Genomic DNA, 21689 nt, shown 5'->3' on the forward strand with positions numbered 1-21689 from the left:
TGTCTACAAAAAGAGTATTTATCTTTTGTACATGAAAGTCACAATCATCCTTCTCTTCAATATCAAAATGGATGGTTGTAAGAGTCATTGAATAGATAGTTTTTAAAGGACCTCATTTGCTTACTCAAAATAATGCTTGTATGGAAATGTTTAGTCGTATTAACATTTTTTGTTGTTAAGTACCAGGAACTTGAGATACATACAAAACACGACACTCATGTCAGTCTATGCAACAATACTTCTAGCCGTAAAGTTTTTGATAGGAAATACCTCACCCAACATACTATAAATTTGCACCGTATAGCCCAACAGCCTTAAGGGCTTTTTGTGCACCCCTTCTCATATACTTGTAAAAACATTTACAGAAATGAAACGAAGTTGACATTAAAAGAGAAAAAGACTTAGCTTCTAATCAACAGACGAGTCAAATGCACATCTAATCTGCTTAAACAAACCGTCAAATGGACGTCTAATTATGGCAGACATTAATTTATAGCATCTATAATTCTAGCGTACAAATGCAACAATCCCTTCACACAACTGATAAATCTTTGAAGCTCTCAAACCATGTCCACTGAAAATCTCCTGTGTGGGAATTCATACACTCAGAAGGATTGGCCCAAACAACGGAGGGATCAGATGAACCAACAAGGGAAGGAAACTCCCATGCTTCTTCTCCTCAAGGCCTCTCTCTTCTGTTCATATCATATTTAACACACACATCGGCAGCTGTCTTCATCTGACCAGAGTTCTCAACAGTAAGATAAAAGTCAACCCAGATTCAAAAACTGCATTTTGGTTAAACAAATAAAGAAAGCACTTGCAGATTTTGAAGGAAACTATCAATTATACCAAGATGCAATCAGCTATTTAATAGCTACAAACGAACAAAAAAAAAAAGATGGTTTAGAAGCACAAAAGAAGGATCTGTGTGCGTGAGTGTGTGTGTGTGTGTGTGCGTGCCAGCCAGCAAAGAGGGGGTGATGGAACTTTTTTTGCTAGGAAAAAATAGTGTCTTAAACACTTGGTGGCTAGTTCCACTCATATCAGTAAGTATCCCTCCAACAAATGTGTGGTATAATTGGGGCTCCAGGATTAATGTTTCCATTAATTACTAAGTGAGAGTTAAAATAGCAAAAAACTAAAAGCGGAAATAGCACTACCTAATCGATAAAAGTGATTATGTGATAGGCTTAACAGATTGGCTCCAACAAGTTTCCATATTGAAAAACCCTCATACACAAATTGAAAACAGAAACATGGTAACCAATTCACATCCAAGTAACTTGCCCTAATGGCATTCTACTAGTTAGCCTTTTCTTTCCCCCATCTTTGACTAGTTATCCCTATTGAACATCACCCATAAACGTTCTCAGGTAAAGCAGAGTTCCTAAACATTGTGAATGAGCTTACCTGTATGACATTGACCACTTGTTTGATAGCCCATCCAGGCAGTGCTATAAGAGCCGGAACAGAAAGAACAGCCCCTTGCTTTGTGGCATTCACAAGAACCTGCACAAAACAAAAAACCCTAAGTCATAAACAGTTATTCATCAGCTCCTTATGGATATGGGAACAAACTCAAATTGCAAATGTTACTCACATTAATCACACTTCCCGACTCATTTGTAGAAAGAAGAAAGAGGACAATATAGAGAACCTGCACAAAATGTAATTCCGGTAAAAAATTGACAAATGCGTACCTAAAATTCATCATTTTCTCTCTTCTTCATTCTTTTCTAATAGAAATTATCAAGAAAGGACCACTACCTCAGATCCAACACAGCAGTATCCCATGAACAAGCGGTGCCCATAGTATGCTCTGAGCAGCCAACTTGTGCTATCTTTGACATCTTTGTGGCTAACCTTACTTGATAAAAATGTACTGCAAGCGCAAACTGTGAAAAATAAGTAAATTTGAAAGGAATAGCAATCATACATGTGGACAGCAATGCATATGATAGTCTAATTTGATTCCCCACATGATCTCTCTCTCTCTCTCTCAAAAATAACTCATGATAGAGGATTAATTTTCATAAGTGTTCACAATATGAATAAGATAGCAACATGCAGAAAAATCTCTTTTTTGATGGTTAACAAAGCAGTAAAATTATCTTAAAGTGCAAAGGATTTTCTAGTAAAAGCCACAATTTTCAATATAGGAATTCAATAAAAACGGCATGAAATCTAAGAGAACTTAACTAGGTGACAACAAGAAACAGCAGTTGGATCTTTTTATCAATTATAAATTTAATAGTTTTTATTCCAGAAATTTTGTAGTTCCTAAGAAAGAAAAGTCACCTGTACATTTGTAACCAGTGGCTAGCAATATCCAAGGCAAGCAAAAACAAGAAGAAACCAAAGCAAGATCTGCAAATGAAACTATTTAATCAATTGCTCACTTGATAGAACGCTAACAAAATAGGCACATCACACCAGGTAAAATATTTTACACTAGATAAGAAATTCACTTAGATCATGGCACCCAACCTGTAGAAATGAGACAAGACCACCAATAGACAGGCAGTGCTTACCCTGGACAATGGAGCACAATTTCAGTAGGTAAAATAACGTTTTCACAAAATATATTCCCACAAAAACTTTTGAAGCAGTAAGAGAACCACTCTAAACATGTGTTAACCAACACAAGCAAAACAAAAAAAGAACAGATATAACGACCACCAAACTCTCTCTTTTTCTCTCTCTCTCTCTCTCTCTCTCTCTCTCTCTCTCTCTCTCTCTCTCTCTCTCTCACACACACACACACACACACACACACACACACACACACACACACATCTCTATTATAAGATGTAACCTTCGAAGATGTACTCTCTCTCTCTCTCTCTCTCTCTCTCTCTCTCTCTCTCGCACACACACACCTCTATTATAAGACGTAACCTTCGAAGAGGTACAGGAATAAAGGTGCAGCCCAAGTGAGAAACACCTAACCATCTTATGGTGGACGGAGACCCTGCACACCATTGGATGGGTACGTAGGTTCATCCCCACTCTGTTTATTGGATGGTGGAATGACACTACCCACTGATCCAACCGTGTGCAAGGTTTCCCTGGACCATGACACAGCAGGAGGAGCCTTATGCAAGCATTTCCCCAAAACACAATGACATAGAGTAAATAGAGAATTAGGACTAAATCAAGTTCATGGCATTGTTACCACACTGAACTCTGAAGTTAAAGAATAGACGGGCACCTATCCGTTACCATGTCGAGGACAGCTCCAAATGTTGACACTGAAACAGAAAACGAGCATCAACAAATGAACGCAAGATAATAAAATCAAATTCAAGAGATAATTCGCAAAGATTATTATGCTATGCATGTAAGTTTCAACATTTATTCAAATGAATTATGGCATGCAATAATTCTGACTACTGCAACAATCATCATCAAATTACCACATGGGTCTGAAACTTTGAATAGAGTTTCCAAATAAGGGAACTGTAACAGTTTACAATGTAGAATCTGATGCATATACAATTTTCAGATCCTAGGTCTGAGTAACACCACATCCAAAATACTGTTACAAGAGGAAGAACATTTGTTAGGAGAAGCAGGTACGAACTACGATATGTGATCTCCCAAGTGCATAAAACTAGAGTTCTTGTACTGTTCACTAGGTCACTCGTCCCGCCTCCATCACCATCACACAAACACAGACCCCCATGCCAACTTCTGTTCCTTAATCATAAAGAATTATCAACGCCCTCCCTCCTTCCCTATCGCTGCAGCTGCATTTTCACTTAAGAGTACGACAATACTGCCAGAGCCAAGTGTAAACAACTTCTGTGCCAAATCATTCAGCTGTTATTAGAACGTGTTTTGCCAGTGTATGCTCAACAAAACAAATTATAACAAGCCCCATATGCTCCCTAGTTTTTCAATATCCCTAAAATACCCTTCATGCAGGTGATCTGGGACAATGTTAGAGAACAGAAAACTACTAAGCTTATCCTCCAGTTATGTAGAGTCAAATTTTCAGATTTGAGAAGAGAGTTGACCATTTTAATGATAAGATAGACATAGGTGTATATTAGTCAACTCAATGAAATTACTCGATAAAAAGAAAATTCAATATTAAATGCTTATCAGGAAAAAAATAAAGAAAAACAATACCAAAAATAAATATCAGAGAAAAGGAGATATCTTCCATTTTCAATTAATATCATTTTAAACAAATAAACATACAACCATAATGGAAACAAAAACCTACACTAATTTGACATCCTACCCTTTCATTAGTAACACATACTGGCACAAAGAAAATAAAAATGCTAGATTGCATTTAACCCTCATTAGTGTTTCCAAGATCACCAACTCTACTTGGGTATACCTGCTTCAATTTGGTTTGACCACCCAGCAAGTCTTTGCATGTTTTCTAAAACTCTGCTCGGTTTTATCATTCCATGTAGGTTTTCAAATTGACTTGGCCTCATTCACTCTTTCTTCCTAAAGTTTAAATTGATTTCAGAGAGCATACGGTGTACTAAGGCTAGGCCGAGTCGATTCAATAAGTTCTGCTTGGGAGCAGGTTGAGTTCTGAGCTAAATCTGAGCTTAAAAACATTGATCCTCATCAAGTAGACATCTCCACCCACAAGAGAAAAGATTATTATTATGACACTGAATGATGTGAGAATTACAAAAGTATTGACATGTTTTGAAAGTTGATAACTAGACACTGTAAGATCAACTAATAAGGCAAGGTACTCATCTCCAACACCAGTCACCAAATCAGCACTATGAGATTGTCTACAAATAGAGGCAGGCTCTTGTCACCTCTTAGGATGATAGAGAGAATGAAAATGGAAATATCAGCACCGATTCAGGGGCTATATGGCTTACATAGCCATTTGGATTATTTTCCCTCTCCCATACCCATAATCCTTTGGATGGACAATATCAGCACCGATTAAGATTGCATCAGATCCTATAATACACAAGCTTACAAAGCATATTGAGGTAGATGTTGCTTTATCTTAGAAAATCCACTATTGGAAACTTATCTCCACATTTATCTTCTGAGCTTCATTAGCAAACTGATCGTAACCACCCCATTAGGTTTCAGGAAAAGTGTCTGGCTATCAACATGGAGTAGACTGTAACAATCCTAAACTTTAAAAAAAAAAAAAAGGGACAATAAACTTTTAATAAGTGATGGTCCATATGAGCATGATGGTCCTTAGGGACCATCACTATTTTCAAAAGCTTTTGACTTAAGCTTTTCTTATCTTATAACGTGGCTTGTAGTTTCTCTTACGTGTTGGCCCTTGACAATCCACTATGACGTGTAAGTAAATTAAATGTGCCACCTTCCTATAACCATGAGATGCGTCTTTTTAACTGAAACTTTTATCACTGAGCTCTTGTGCATACTGATTCCATAAGATCTACTGTAAACGGGCGGCCTTTTAGTGCCCCAACCAACATACACAAAAAGCATCAATTTTGTGAGTGATTATAAGTAAGTGACATCGTCTTCCTGAAAAATAGTCTGTTTTTAATAAATAGTGATATTTCCGTCCAGGATCTTTATTTTATCAGTTTTATGTGTAAGTGACCTCATTGTCTCGAAAAATAATCCATCCTTTTTAAAGATAAAATGAAATAATTATTTCTGCTTATTATCATGAATTTTAGGTGCGATAAATTTTATGCGCACACGACCTCATTATCTTGAAAAATAATCTTTTTAATAAACATTGTGATTTTTTATCTATGTTAGAAATTTTAAATGCTATAAATTCGTAGAAAAATAAATTTATTTATTTTTCTTGGCTATTGTTAGAAAATTTTAGATACTATCAAATTATTAGAAATAAATGTGATATTTCTGCTTTTAGTAAAATTGTGATATTTCTTTCTACTGTTTTGAATATTTAGACATTGTAAAATTCATGTGCAAATGACTGCCTTATTATTGACATTTTTGCAATTGATTATAGTATTGTTGTGAAATGTTTATTTGTGGATTGATATCCCATAAATTGTGATAATTCCGTATTCTTGAATTTCTATAAGAGTTTTTCTATACATATTAAATTGGCAATTATGCTAGAATGCCTTTACAAACTGCTACCTTTTTAAATTTGAGCCCAAAATATTTGATTGGTTATTTTTGAAATGTTATAGAGAGTGACTGTTATTAATGGTTTAAGTGAAATTCATATTAATGATTTCAGTGATATGTTGAGTACATGATATTGCTGCTTTCGAATGTTTAAAGAGATTTAGAAATAATTTAAGTATGCAAGTGGACTCATCCGGTTCGCCGGTGAGGTATAATCTGGGACGCCGGTAGGGATTAAGTGGACTCATCCGGTACGCCGGTGAGGTATAAGTGGACCTGCAGGGATTAAGTGGACCTATCTGGGACGCCGATAGGGATTAAGTGGACCCATCAGGACGCTGATGGGGTATATAGGTGACCTACTTGGGACGCCAGTACGGTATTTTGTGAAATCCTTTGAATTATGCACTGCCGTTAAAAGTGTTATAAGCATTTCAATTACTCGGATTATACTTAATTATGCATTTATTGAAAGTGAAACAGTTGATGCATTTCTGTTAATAGATCTCATTTTGGAAAATATTGATATCTTCCAATCATGATTATTTTTAGGATTATGATGATCACTTACTGAGTAGCCAAACTCATCAAACTATGGTAAACATTTTTTCAGGATAACTGCGGATTCATTTTGAGTGCTAGTCAAGATCAACCTTGGAAGATACTGTTGTTGTGCTAGCTTTCTTTATTTACTTTGTAAGACCTCGCCACTGTAAATTTGTCCTATCAATAGATGTATATATGTTTTGTCTGTCACATCTCAGGAATAACAGTATTGTAAATTCTTGGGGTGTGACATAGACGCTTTTTGCAATTTTACCTTTCCCTTTGGTATATGTAGAACATAAGGACATAACAGTCAGACTGCATCGTACTGTAAGATGTGCATAGCCCTCGCTTTAATCGATGTAAATGAACGGCACATAATTCATGTAGTCCAACACTTATTTTTTTTGCTTAATGTGACCTGAGCGTGCAAACTATTGAAATATCAACATATGCTGAGCAATTTACAAGGTTTACCAAGAACTATGATTTTATAGAAGTATATATTGTTATAATTGAAATCAAACATGAAAACCATTGTTCCAAAAGGCAGATTGGCCGGGGCCTAGGCAGTCCAGAGGGCTCGGGCGCCTCACCCAAGCCTGCGAGGCCAAAATAGGCAGTCTGCCTCTAGGCAGCCACCTAGGCAATAGGGCAACCACCTAGGTCGCCCAGTGCCTAGCCCTGGGTGGCCGCCCAAGGCCAATGCCCCATCCAGAGGCAGAAATGCCCCTTGTTGAGGGAAATTTTGGGCTTTTTTCTGAAAACAAAATGGTTTAAAGGTGGGTTTTAGGTTCATTAGACTCTATGAGATCAACTAATAAGGTAAAATACTCGATCTCCAACACCAATCACCAAATCAGCACTATGATGGCAAGCTCTTGCAACCTGTTAGGATGATATAGAGAATGAAAATAACAAGATAGCCAACCTTTGTGTACTTGGTTCCATGTGAGACACATGACCAGATGCACGGCATATAATTAATGATATTTCCACCTGATTCAAGGGCTATATGGTTTACAATTTTACATAGCCATTTGGATTGTTTTCCCTCTCCCATACCCATAATCCTTTGCATGGACAATATCAGCACCGATTCAGATCGCATCAGATCCTATAATACACAAGCCCACAAAGCATATTGAGGTAGATGTCGCTTTATCATAGAAAATCCACTATTGGAAACTTATCTCCACATTTATCTTCTGAGCTCCATTAGCAAACTGATGCTAACCACCGCATTAGGTTTCAGGAAAAGTGTCTATCTCTCAGCATGTAAAAGTTGCTGTCTTTGCAATTTTACATTTCTCTTTTGTCTATGTAGAACATAAGGACATAACAGTCTGACCGCATCCTACTGTAAGATGTACATAGCCCTCGCTTTAATCGATGTAAATGATAGGCACATAATTCATGTAGTCCAACAAGTTGTTTCTTAGATTATTTTGCTTAGTGTGTGACCTGAGTGTGCAAACTATTCAAATATCAACATATGTTGAGCAATCTACAAGGTTTACCAAGAACTATGATTTTACAGAAGTATATATTGGTATATTTGAAATCAAATATGAAAACCATTGTTCCAAAAGGTAGACCACCCAGCGCTAGGCGGTCCAAAGGGCATGGGTGCGTCGCCCAGACATAGGCGACCAAAATAGGCGATCTGCCCTTGGGCAGCCACCTAGGCGATAGGGCAACCGCCTAGGCAGGCGCCCAGCCCCTACCCCTAGGTGGCCACCCAGGGCCTACGCCCCACCCAAGAGCAGAAATGCCCCTTGTTGAGGGACATTTTTGGGTTTTTCGGGGGTAAAAAAGGGTGTAAAGGAGGGTTTTAGGTTCATTAGACTCTACGAGATCACTAATAAGGCAAGATACTTATCTCCAACACCAATCATCAAATCAGCACTATGAGATTGTCTAGAAATAGATGGCAGGCTCTTGTCACCTATTAAGCTGATATAGAGAATGAAAATGACAGATAGTCAAACTTTACTATATATCATTAATGATATTTCCCCTTGATTTAAGGGGCTATATCGTTTACATCGCCATTTGAATTTTTTTCCCTCTCCCATACCCATAATCTTTTCAATGTATCAACACCGATTCAGATTGCATCCGATCCTGTAGTACACAAGCCCACAAAGCATATTGAGGTACATGTCGCTTTCTCATAGAAAATCCACTATTGGAAACTTATCTCCACATTTATCTTCTAAGTTTCATTAGCAAACTGATGCTAAGCAACCCATTAGGTTTCAGGAAAAGTATACGTCTATCAACATGGAGTAGATGTTGTCTTTGTACTTGTACATTTCTCTTTTGTCTATGTAGAACATAAGGACATAACATTCAGACTGCATCGTATTGTAAGATGTGCATAGCCCTTGCTTTAATCGAATGTATATGATAGGCACATAATTCATGTTGTCCGACAAGTTGTTCATTTGATTTTTTTTGCTTAGGGTGACCTGAATGTGAAAACTATTGAAATATCAGTATATGTTGAGCAATCTACAACGTTTACCAAGAACTATGATTTTACAGAAGTATATATTTTTATATTTGAAATCAAATATGAAAACCTATGTTCCAAAAGGCGGATCGCCAGTGCCTAGGCAGTGCAAAGGGCATGGGCACCTTGCCCAGGCCGAGGCAATCTGCCCCTGGGCGACCGCCTAGGCGATATGGGATGCCCAGCACCTAGCCTGGGCTGTTGCCCAGCACATGCGCCCCATCTAGGGGCAGAAATGCCCCTTGTTGAGCGGTATTTTGGGTTTTTTTTGAGAAAGAAAAGGGTTTAAATGTGTTTTTTAGGTTCATTTGAAACTTAAACCCCATTAGAGCCCAACAAAAAACTAGATTTGTGTTTTTCATAGGATCGAAGGGTTTCTCAAAGTTATGAGAAATAGATTCAAACATCACCCATTGATATTAGATTTAGTTTTGGAGTATTTTAGGCCTATTAGACGGTGTTTTGGAATATTTTAGCACTAGAAAGCATCTCAGATGTGGAAATTTAGGGATCGAGCAATTTTTTAGATTGCTTATATTATTTTGAAATGTCTTCTTCAGGATCTAGTCAACGTGGTGATCCAGGTTGGAAATATGGTTATAATCTGAATCCTTTGGATAAAAATTACATAAGATGAAATTATTGTGAAAATGATACAAATGGGGCATAAACCAGTTTAAGAAACATCTTGCCGGTATTAGTGGGAATGTTACCCCTTGTAAAAATGCTCCCGAAGCTATCAGAGAGGAGATTAAGCAATATATAAGTTTAGTAAAATATAAACAGGAACAAATTCCTTGTCATTTGGATAGGTCTATTTCTGGTTCTGCTGGAATAAGTGATGAAGTATAGTTATAACACTAAACCAAAGTATAAAAATTGTATAAGGTGTAATTTTTATGAAAAAGGTACCAATGGAAGCATTAACTGATTCAAGAAACACGTAGCTGATATTAAAGGGAATGTTGCTTCTTGTAAAAAGGTTCTTGAGGTGTAATTATTGTGGAAAGGATACTAATGGGGGTATTTACCAGCTCAAGAAACACCTTGCTGGTATTAAGGTGGATGTTGACCCGTGCAAAAATGTTCTTGAGGCTACCAGGGAGGAGATTATACAATATTTGAGTTCTGTAAAGCACCAAAAGCAAAAAAATGGTAAAGAGGCACCAGGTAGAGCAGCCAAGACTCCTAGGGCCTCATCTGCACAAAGTAAGAGAGGGATAGAAGAAGAGGAGGAAGAGGCAAATTCAGAAGAAATAGACAAGGACGAGTGTTATGTTGAAGAGGGAGATGACTCTAATGATGATAGCCTCGAATCTGATGCGTATGATGAAGCTTACCCTACTCCTTTTGATGATGATGACTGAAGACGCTTGACTCTAGGTGTTGAGTCTTAGACTGTATACTTTCTTTTTCTTTTTTTCTAGTTTCTACTATCTAACTCTTGTGTGTATGCTTGTATGGTTCTAGCATTGTATGGAGATATAGATTATGGACTATCTACTACCTACTCTTTTTCTTATTTACTTATTTTCTTATTTTTCTGCCACCCAGGTTCTGGGAGGCCGACTAGGCACTGGCCTGCCAGCTCCCTCCCCCCCCCCAGCCGCCTAGGCATGTCCCAGCATTTTTTGAAACATTGATATGAAAACATAAAGCTGATTTTTTTTTTTTTGTCCATACGCATATAAATAGCACAACCAATTAAGAGAAAGGGATATTTTCTACAAAAGGGTCAAGTATTCACCGTGGAGGACCCTATTAAAAAAAAAGGATCCAAAAATAAAGTTATCTCCATGTAACTCTTCTACAATTTGCATTCTTCATGAAATTATGTGACTCACTACCAAAGTTAGCAGCCTAGAATTTTTTTATTTTACACCAATTCCTGATTTCACCAATTCCTGATTTCTTAAGTAAATAACTTCAATATATCCTCCATCCCTCTCCTCAATGGATCCAATTTATCTTATCTTTACTTTTAATATTGAAGAATCCACAAGGAATCCTCCGGACGATATTTTGGAGGGTATCTCTCATATTCTAGAAAAAACTCAAGAAACCCCATACTAGTAAAATAATAGACATACCTTTATTTCTCTACAAAATTTCATAAAACGCACTTCAAGGAAACTGTTTGCAGAAATAACATTTTGAGGTTCTCATAACATAATTAATTTCCCCCACTAAACTAACCCATTTCAAGTATCTGACTGAACAAACTTTGAGTTTCTAAAAGGGTGCAAGGAAAATATAAGATTTTTTTTTTTTGAGAAATGGTTAACTTTATAAAAGAAGCAAGATACATTAAATTTAGTTTAGATAGAGGCAGCCCACAAACTGGGTGGTCAGAGTACAGAAAGGAGAGAGGAGACAAACAAAGGAGAAGATTTCTCCAATAAGTTTCTCAAATACTTGGAGGAGCTCGAGCGATTGGTGATAATCCCTTAAGCTTATAGCTTATGCCTTTAGTATTTCCCACACGCCATTAGCTGCTACACTTTCCTCGGACCTTATGGTTATCCAGTCCAGTGCAACAATATGCATTTCTGCAAAGGTTCCCGAGCCTCAAAGGTTCCCACGCCTTTCTTAGCATCATTGCTTCACATTTTCCTTAAGGGTACATTTGTTTTGCAGGAAAGAACACTCCAAGAAAGTTCTTTCCTGCTGAACTACCACTTTCCCATGTTTGTTTCATGGAAAAGGGCAGTGTGTTGGAAAGCGTGTTTCAGCACCCAAAGGGGCGCTTATGTATTTTGATGCACTGTGGTGAGAAAGCGGCTTTCTCATGGGGTGGAAAGCTCTCTACATGAACAAACACTCTAAACAGAGATTTAAGCCGAAACACGAATGCCCTAAATTAGAGAAAAATTGAATAACTCTTCAAATTATAGAAGTATAAGGCTTTTGTACATAAAATACCATGCTATAACTCCAAGCCTATGACACATAATTATTTACAATATGACATTTATTCATTTAAAGATAAATGATGGGATACTAAACAGATAGCATAACACATTTCCTCTAGGATTATTTCCAAAAGTTACATTTTGAGTAATAGTAAAGCATCCAAAGGTATGCAGACTAAAATATCCAAATAAATGTAGAGATCATGAATCATCATCATTCTCGTCAAAGCCTTACCCCAACTATCTGGGGTCGGCTATGCAGCAATGATGATTCATGAGTCTTAGAAATTATATACGATTAATAGAAGTTCGTAGGATGATGCATGGCAATCAAAACAGAAAGAGAAAACATACAAAAAGAGCTTGTCACTTTGATCCGTACCTTGATTGAACATGCGAGCAAACCGGCCATCTAGCTCATCACACACAAAACTGATAACACATAGGCTTGATCAATTGGCATATTGATTTCTACTTAAATCACAATCATATGATATTCAACTAGTTCAAAAGGTTTCACCTGACAATATAAAGAATAGTGAAGATCTTCTTGTCAGAAAAGCAATACCCAAATGCAACAGAGTTCGCAACTATTCTTGCATATCCTGTATTCACATATTGTCCTCTGAGATTTCTTGGTGTGAATCAAGTGACATTGTTTATTAAACTAAAACAAATTTCAAAAACATATATAACATAACCCACCAATAAGATTGGGGATGTAGAGATAAACAGGCCACCCACTTTGAGTTGCCTTGCTAGCCATTCCACAGAATTAAATCAACTTTACTAAAGAAAGTCTACCCAATTCTCATAAGAAGTTCACCACCACTGTCTCCATTCCGTACTTTCCCTTCAATTTTCAAAATCATAAGTGTTAATTATAATCTTCATTCAAGTGGTATTCTAGATACCAATAAGTAGTGAAAGTATAATGACATAATATTGGAAGAACATGATATACTTTTGTATTTCTATAGGCAAAAAATGCATGTCTCTCAATAGAATGAATTTAAATATCAATTAAACTTACTGGAATGAATGACAAAAAAGACCAACAAATATGTGAAAGTCAGGTTGATCCTTCTCTTTTAGGTATAAACAATATGAACCACTAGAATATCAAAAAAACCAATTAATCCATTAGGAACATGATCATATATAATGGATAATTAAAACTATCATCTATTTCATTAAATATTAACATGCAACAAATCATAAAATTTCATCATACATTGGTTTTCCAACAAATACACAATATGTTGTAAAAATCTTCACATGACAGCAATTCCTCTTCACTTTGCTTCCAACCTTTTACAAAGGAAACTTATTAACACTTGTTCAACAGGAGCAAAGCCCAAGTTATCCATGAATTGAAGAAAGAAAACATGGTTGCTTCACATTTCAAAACAACAAAAATGGTAGGGGAACCGGAATTTCATAGAAAAATATAATATAGACTTCAAAATTTAAATTATTTAAGTACAACACCATACATACATCATCTCTTTTATACATGAATGTGCGTTTCCATCGCACATTTATTCCGATGAAAACCGAAATACCCCTAATGACAATATGGGCAGTTTCATGCCTAGACTATTTTGGCATAGATAATTAGATTGTCTCTTGTCAAAAAGTGAATCACAATGACCATATTTATTACGACGAGTAGTGCTTGCAATGTAAATAAATGGATGGAAAAAATGGTGAATAATGCATTAGCAGTTGCAAAAGCAAAGAAGTATATATTACTGGAAAGAGGGCCACCGTGAAAGAAAATGAAATGGAACTAAGATGTAATAATGTGTTGAAATAGTTCAATAAGACTTCATCCCGGAGGCTTTGAAACACAGATTCATAGAGATTAAGTAACTACTCCTATACGTCTCAATGCTCATTTGAAAACATGGGAAGTTTTACAAGTATTTCTCAAAAAAGTTTGTTAAAACAGAAAAATTGGGGAAAAACCACTGAATTTCTTTTACATGACATTCAATAACACAGAAGAAAACAAGGATAAGTTTCTATTAGGGCAAGCATTCATCACAACTTCAAATACAAGTCAAGAGAAACTAATAAAAAAAGCAGAAAAATGGAGCATGGTAATAACAAAATCGCATTTAACCACAAAAAAATGGTTGAAACAGCACATGATTCTTAATGTTCAATAAGATGGAGGCGGCCGCCAAGGTGGTCGGGGGGCTGGGCCACCTAGGCGCTAAGGCGGGCACCCAAACCCAAAAAGCAGCCGATGATTTTTCTTTTTAAAGCTGGATCCCCCACACCTCCCCCCATTTATTGTATATAATATATAATCATAATTATGCATTAATATTATTTTCTTGGTTTACCAATAAATTAATAATTAATGTTTTTTTGAGAATATTAAAATTAATAATTAATGTTACATGCAAAAAGAATTTCGTAGTTATTATTTTTGGGTTCCCAATAAATTAATTATTATCACATGCAAAAGGCATTTTCAATAAATTAGTAATTACCAATTAATACTATTTTTTTGGTTTCCCAATAAATTGATAATTAATGTTACATGTAAAGAGCATTTTCGTAGTTATTATTTTTGGGTTCCCAATAAATAAATTACTATCACAAGCAAAAGGCATTTTCGATAAATTAGTAATTATGAATTAATACTATTTTTTTGGTTTCTCAATAATTTAATAATTATTATTACATGCAAAAAGCATTTTCGTAGTTATTATTTTTGGATTCCTACTAAATTAATTACTATCACATGCAAAAGGCATTTTTGATAAATTAGTAATTAAGTATTAATACTCATTTTTTTATTTTTCAATAAATTAATAATTAATGTTACATGCAAAAAGCATGGAAAACTTTCACCTCCTCTCTCGCGTTGTTCAAAAAATACATCAAGCTTCATCCAAGAGAAGGAACAAGAGTGCGCTTTTGGTCAGATCTCTAGCTTGGACACGCACCATTGAGGGACCTCTTTCCATCCCTTAACTCTATCGCAGTGAACAGAGATGCTACAATAGAGGAGGAAATGGTGCCAGAGGGAGGTCGAAGACTGTGGAATCCCTCATTCAGAAGAAACTTCTCCGAGGAGGAAACAAACCACTTTCTCTCGCCGTTCTTTCCTCCCTACACAAGGAAGGGATCAGCTGGTATGGTCCCTCGCTCCTTCAAGGGTCTTCTTAGTGGCCGCTTTCTACAAGAAACTCATCCAACCTCCCACTTTCCCACTTAATCCCCCATCGGTTCTTTCTCAGGCTTGGCATACTATAGCACCTCCCAAGGTGCAAACATTCAATTGGATAGCGTGTTCCCAAAAGGCACTTACAGTCGATCACCTACAAAAGAAAGGGATCCCAATCCCCAACAGATGCATCATGTGTTTGTGTTAAGAGAAATCCAATCCCCACCTTTTCATCCATTGTAACCTTGCCCACGATCTCTGGAGCCTTTTGCTACAACTGTTTGGTGTTTATTGGGTAACACCACTGATGGTCAAAGACCTAATAGCTTCAGATTATGCTTCAATGGCCGAAGGCGGGAAAAATCCAATGGAAGGCTGCAGTGGCAGCAACCATTTGGGTGATCTGGACAGAAAGAAATGCCATAATTTTTCAACGACAGGTCTGCCTGGTCCCAACCCTCTTTCACAAGGTTACATCCTCAGTAACCTTCTGGGTGTCTAACCAACACCTTTTCAAGCCTGCTAAGCTTCGCTCGATCTTGGGGGCAAAACCTAATAGTGGAGGGTGATGCTTTAAACATCATTACTTCGGTAACCAGAAGATCTGCCCCTCCTTGGTATCTTGCACCGATTTATGATGAGATTGTATACACCTGCAGGGATATGGTCATCTTTCGAATGCATACCTCGAGGACGAGCGAAGGACGGGGCTAGGGCCCAAGATGAAGACCAGACCCGGTCCTTTTTTGCTCTGGACCGCAGAGGATTTACTTAGAAGAACACCTTACTGTTTACGGGCAACCTTTTAAGCCCATTTTTGTAAACTCACTGTAAACTTTGTAAGGGGCCCATTTTTGTAAACTCACTGTAAACTTTGTACGGGGCCTATTTTTGTAAACTCACTGTAAACTTTGTACGGGGCCATTTTTGTAAACTCACTGTAAACTTTGTAAGGGGCCCATTTTTGTAAACTCACTGTAAACTTTGTAAGGGGACAATCTTATAATCCCATTTTTGTACAGGGTCTGTTGACCTATTCTTTTTACCGAGAGTCCCGACTAGAGGGTACTCTCGAATTATCCCAAAATTGTGCTCTCTTTCTCTATAGCAATACAAAAGTTAACGTTTATCAAAAAAAAAAATGTTACATGCAAAAAGCATTTCCGTAGTTATTATTTTTAGGTTCCCAATAAATTAATTACTATCACATGCAAAAGGCATTTTCGATAAATTATTAATTACGAATTAATACTTTTTTATTTCTCAATAAGTTAATAATTACTATTACATGCAAAAACATTTTTGTAATTATTATTTTTCGACTCCCAATAAATTAATTACTATCACATGCAAAAAGAATTTTCGATAAATTAGTAATTAGAAATTAATACTATCTTATATTTTTCAATAAATTAATAATTAATGTTACATACGAAAAACACATTCGTAATTAGCATTCTTGGGTTCTCAATAAATTAATTACTTTCACATGCAAAAGGCATTTTCGAAAAATCAATAATTACGAATTAATATTATTTGTTTGAGGGGGGTAAAATGACTTTTTTTGCCCCCACCCAAAAAACATTTCCTCCATACCCCTGTAGGCCGCCTAAGCGGGCCTTTTACCACCTTTTCGACCGCTTACGGCCACCCGACTGCCTAGGCGGGCGCCTAGTTCTGGCGCCTTGCAGTAACCGCCTTAAGAACGCCTAGGCATTTTTACAGAAAGCAGCCTAGGCTGTCGGGCGGCCAACTTTTTGAACATTGATTCTTACCGAAAGATGGATTTAATGAACCTTTACGCATTTGATCATAGAGTCAAAGGCATGGTTTTGATTCTGACTAAATTTCTTATATCAAAGCAAGACTGGAGTAAGTAATAGAGGAGAACCCAATTAACACACTACAGGGAATCAAGGTAATTTTTTTTTTTTTTTTGAGAATGTTAACTTGCGAATCAGAGTAATTTTTAGAGAGAGAAACAAAGATGTGAGACAAAGAGCTTTGGGCACACCTGAGCTAATATCAGTGCATGGATCAAAGACTGAAGAAGTTCAAGGCAACATCGGCAGAGTTGAAATGCGGCGCTGGGATCTGCCTCCCTGTAGAGAGAGAGAGAGAGAGAGAGTTGAATTTCCTAATGGATTAATTGGATTTCTGATATGCTAGTGGTTCAAACCGTCACTTTTTATACCTAAACGAGAAGGATCAACATGACTTTCCTATATTTGTTGGTCTTTTTTGTCGTTCATTCCTGTAAGTTTAATTAATATTTTATTTCATTCTATTGAGAAACATGCATTTTTTGTCTTTAAAAATAGAGAAGTATATCATGTTCTTTCAATATTATGTCATTATACTTTGACTACTTATTGGTAACTAGAGTACGTCTTGAATGAAGAATATAATTAACACCTATGATTTTGAAAATTAAAGGGAAAGTACGGAATGGAGATAATGGTGGTGAACTTCTTATGAGGACCGGGTAGACTTTCTCTAATAAAGCTGATTTAATTCTGTGGAATGGCTAACAAGGCAACTCAGAGTGGGTGGCCTGCTTATCTCTACATCCTCAATCTTATTGGTGGGTCATGTTGTATATGTTTTTGAAATATGTTTTAGTTTAAGAGTTTGTAGTCATGATCGAATTCCGCCAAATCATCAGAAAACAACTGATATCTAGAAACTAGGAACAACAAAAAGAAGCACATATGGCGAACAACCCCAACACACCTAAGTTGTACCAAAGTTTGGTGAGTGCACATCAAGTGCAAATAATCAACAAGCATATGAACTAACTTATGGAAACAAGAAAGAAAAAACCCATGTGCAAGAGTAAGCTCATGGCTCTCTACTAGCAAAGCACATGGCTCTCCACATTCATCAATCTCATCCTTCTTTTATAAAACTTACTAAGATCCAAAGAAGAGAAACAATTGGGTATTGCAAGAAGATGAAACTTAGCCTATAAGACAGCTCAAAAACCAAGAATCAGTTTAAATTTTGAAAAACTTTATATCTCCCAGAAAACAAACAACTGTACCCAAAAATAAGGAGAGATAAACAACATAACAACCATTGATACATTGTTACATACCAAAAGAGTAACCTTTGATCGATAAGTAAAGTCAGCACTCCATGTAAAATGCAAAACAATAAATCAATGTACAAGCAACAATGTAATAAAGAATAAACAAATAATCAAGATGTATCCATAAGCATTAAATAGATATAATGCTGAAATATTCATTGAACAATACAATGAAAAACACAATAAGTGAGTTAGATAATTTGCGTTTTAGTGGGGATAGCAGAATTTGTCTTAATGGATTGTAGGAAGCTTTATGTAGTATTAGTTTCTTGGCTTTCTATGCTTTATGTGCATTTCCTTCTTTTTGGGACGATTAGAAGTAGAAATATTTGCTGATTTTTATTAAATGGAATGGCTTATTTGGTGGAATCATTATGATACAAGATTGGTTTGATTGGAGTCTAGAGATGAATAACTTTGTAGTATGCGGGCTTTACCATTATGAAATAGTATCGGTTTGATTGGATTCCATAGACGAATTCTCTTTAATCTTTATTTAGAAAAACAGATGCTCTCTGGAGTAATGCTGGCTGCAACAGTTTTGATCTCGTAATTCGACCTTAAAATGATCAGAAAAATATACTCATAACTGTCTAATTTGTTCGTCATAAAGTGGATTACTTCTTCCCAAAAAATATTTTTGATTGGCAATATGTTATTGTGAAATCATCAACTCATGAAGTGAACTGCTCAACCGGTTTAACAATAAACAACCAAAACCTGGTTTTCAACGTAGTGGAGCCAAATAGGGCATATTTGAAATACTGGGCTAGTCCAGTAGCCAGCCAAACAATATTGTTTTCAAAATTAGGTTTTGCATAGGCTAGAATTTGCATAACCAGGTTTTGATGCATATCCAAAATTTACATATCGAGGTACCCAAACGACCCATAACTGAATTAGGGTTTCTCTCACTCTCTGTCTGCATCTCCATGTTCTCTGTCTCTGAGTTCTATGACGAGATCAAAGATTGTAAACCCATTAACCCATCTCTCTCTCTAATGAAGCCCATCTCTCTCTCATCTCTCTCTCCCTATGGAAACCCATCTTGCTCTGGTGCCATTGTTTTGTGCTATTGTTCTGCCCCATTGCTTTGCACTACCTCACCGTTGAAGTTCAGTCACTCTAAATAGGTAATTTTCGAAGTTTTCTAGGGTTATTGGGAGCAGGAAAAAAAAAATCTGCCAAAACATACATTTCTCTCTCATCTCTCTGTTATTTTTTTTATTTTTTTTTGTGATTTTTTACTTTTCTTGAAGCTCTTTGAATGCCCTACAGAACCAGTAAAATCTGCGAAAATTGAGATATCTATCTCATGTTTTTTATTTTATTTATTTATTGTTGCTGCATTTTTATTTATTTATTATTGTTTTTGTTTTATTTATTGTTGTATTTTTATTTATTTATTATTGCTGTATTTTTATTTATTTATTATTGCTGTTAAGGATCTTCGTTCGTTCCCTACAAAAATCCTAAATCTCAGGTAAGCCTAATCCCCTGTTTAATTCCATGCTTTTGAGATCCCTTGGTGATTGGATATTGACATGTATTGCTTAATCACTTTAATGTTATGCACAGAGAATTTTAAAAGTTAGAGTAATTGTAAATGAAATTTTTAGATGTTCTGTTTAGCATATGTACATAAGAAATCCTTCTTAGTCGATTCCGTGTTCGCTTTGGAGCCCAGTTAAGGAACTTCGTTCATATTTGTGAACGTACCAGTTTTGAATCCCATTCATTATTGAACATCAGGTTTGTCTTAGTAGTTAGTAATGCACATTCTTCTAATAGAGTAAAAGTGACGTACACTGTACATGGCAAGTTACCCGTATATCAATGAATCTTAGGCATATCAAACTAGTAATGTTTATTCCATTCCTGTGTATATCAATCTTGGATTTTCAAGTGTGTAGCATTCCTATTTCCATATTTTAATGTCCCCAAAAATTGCTAAGCACTTTTTTTATCAACAGAAATGTCTCTTTAAATTCCTTGCTCTGCTCTGTTTTTTATTTACTTATTTTCGATATCATGCAAACTATTTTGGTTTACTAGCCATTTAAGTTGGCACTTTTTTGGCTCGGGAAATGGATGTTACTTTGGGAACCATGAGTACTCTCAAGAAATTCTAATGTCTCTAGATTGTGATGTCTTTATACGTTTTCTCAAGTATTATATATTCATTAACCAAGAACAACCAAAGGAAACAGCACAAAAAGAAAAGTTTTTCCAAGCATTCTGTAGAGAGGCCTTACAAAATTATAAGAAGTGGCATCCTTTTTTTTTTTTGCTTTTTTAGGCGGAACCCAAAGAATAACAGCAAATCCAGGATAGTAAATCTATAAAATGTATGAACTTTTAATACATTATTTTAGCCTGCAAAGATATGGACACGGATACGAGTACACTAGGGGGAGCAGGCATAAACACAATATTTTTTAAAATCCAGGACATGGATATGAAGTCTTTCTCTGTACTTTCTGTTTGAGTGGTTGAGAAAAGGCGAAGACACAATAGTTCTACTAAGAAAAAGGGGAAACAAAGGAAAAACCCAAAATGCTCATTTATAGGAAAAATTGCCAAGATTTACAGGAGATTAATGTCCAACAGAAATGCCCAAACAAACACTAGCCAACAGAGGTAAAGGCACAAAAAAATAAATCCATTTTTACTCACCCATTCGATTTAATGAAAACCCCCAACAACATCAAAACCCTCACACTGACATATTTTTCATTCTATCTACACAAAAAAAAAGAAAATGAGCCAAAAAATCGAGTAAATCTTTCTCATACCTGGTGATACAAGAGTAATCGAGAGAGAGGGTGAAAGAAGGCTTCTGGCTCTACAAAAAATGGGCCAACAATGGGGTCCAAAATAATGCGGTGAAGGTGGAGGATCGATTTAAAGCCTTCTGAGGTTGGATTGGTTGTGATGGTGACGCGGAATGGATAGCGGAAGGTCGGTGACCTCTGCAGCAATCGCAGTCCAAACGGTGGGATCGGGAGAGAGAGAGCATAGTATAAAAAGAAAATGGGGGTCAGGGCAAATCTCGAGTAGAACTGGGTTTATAAAAAACGAGTATTTGTGTACTCCCAACTTTTTTTTTTGGACTCAGCGTATGCTTATTTTGAGACATTTTATGGATACGCATATGCTGGTTTTGGACCCTGTAGATCGTGCCAAGGAGCCTCTGACCCACAAAAACAAGTATATGCAAAATCAGGTTTTACATATACTAGGTCGCAAACGACCCATTAAGGACCTGGTTTCTATGCGGCCATGCCGAGCCTCTTACTAAAGATGATCTTAATAATTAATTTTTTAAGACATGTAATCTTTTTAAGA

General features: G+C 36.3%; 1 protein-coding gene across 8 annotated transcripts; it reads right to left on the reverse strand.

Moving 5' to 3' along the window:
- Positions 1-301: 301 nt before the first annotated feature.
- On the reverse strand, positions 302-21674 carry LOC105420023 (putative CDP-diacylglycerol--inositol 3-phosphatidyltransferase 2). Of its 8 annotated transcripts, XM_088871738.1 has the most exons (13): positions 21137-21389; positions 17265-17352; positions 14935-15903; positions 12772-12919; positions 12587-12671; positions 12449-12498; positions 3215-3254; positions 2491-2535; positions 2302-2370; positions 1771-1885; positions 1604-1660; positions 1414-1512; positions 302-739 (listed from the first exon to the last, which is right to left on the reverse strand). In XM_088871738.1, exons 4-13 carry the CDS (start codon positions 12830-12832, stop codon positions 680-682), a joined length of 681 nt encoding a protein of 226 aa, XP_088727864.1. In that variant the 5' UTR covers positions 12833-12919; positions 14935-15903; positions 17265-17352; positions 21137-21389; the 3' UTR covers positions 302-679. The 8 variants fall into 8 exon arrangements, with proteins under 8 accessions (XP_088727864.1, XP_011620362.1, XP_088727863.1 ...); XM_011622060.3 differs by lacking the exon at positions 14935-15903 and having other exon boundaries at positions 21137-21609; XM_088871737.1 differs by lacking the exons at positions 14935-15903; positions 17265-17352; positions 21137-21389 and adding exons at positions 13100-13180; positions 13301-13402.
- Between the last annotated feature and the right edge of the window lie 15 nt (positions 21675-21689).

The sequence above is a fragment of the Amborella trichopoda genome, chromosome 7 (assembly GCF_054954075.1).
Source record: "Amborella trichopoda isolate Santa Cruz 75 chromosome 7, AtrichopodaSantaCruz75HAP2 v2.0, whole genome shotgun sequence".
Taxonomy (NCBI): Eukaryota; Viridiplantae; Streptophyta; class Magnoliopsida; order Amborellales; family Amborellaceae; genus Amborella; species Amborella trichopoda.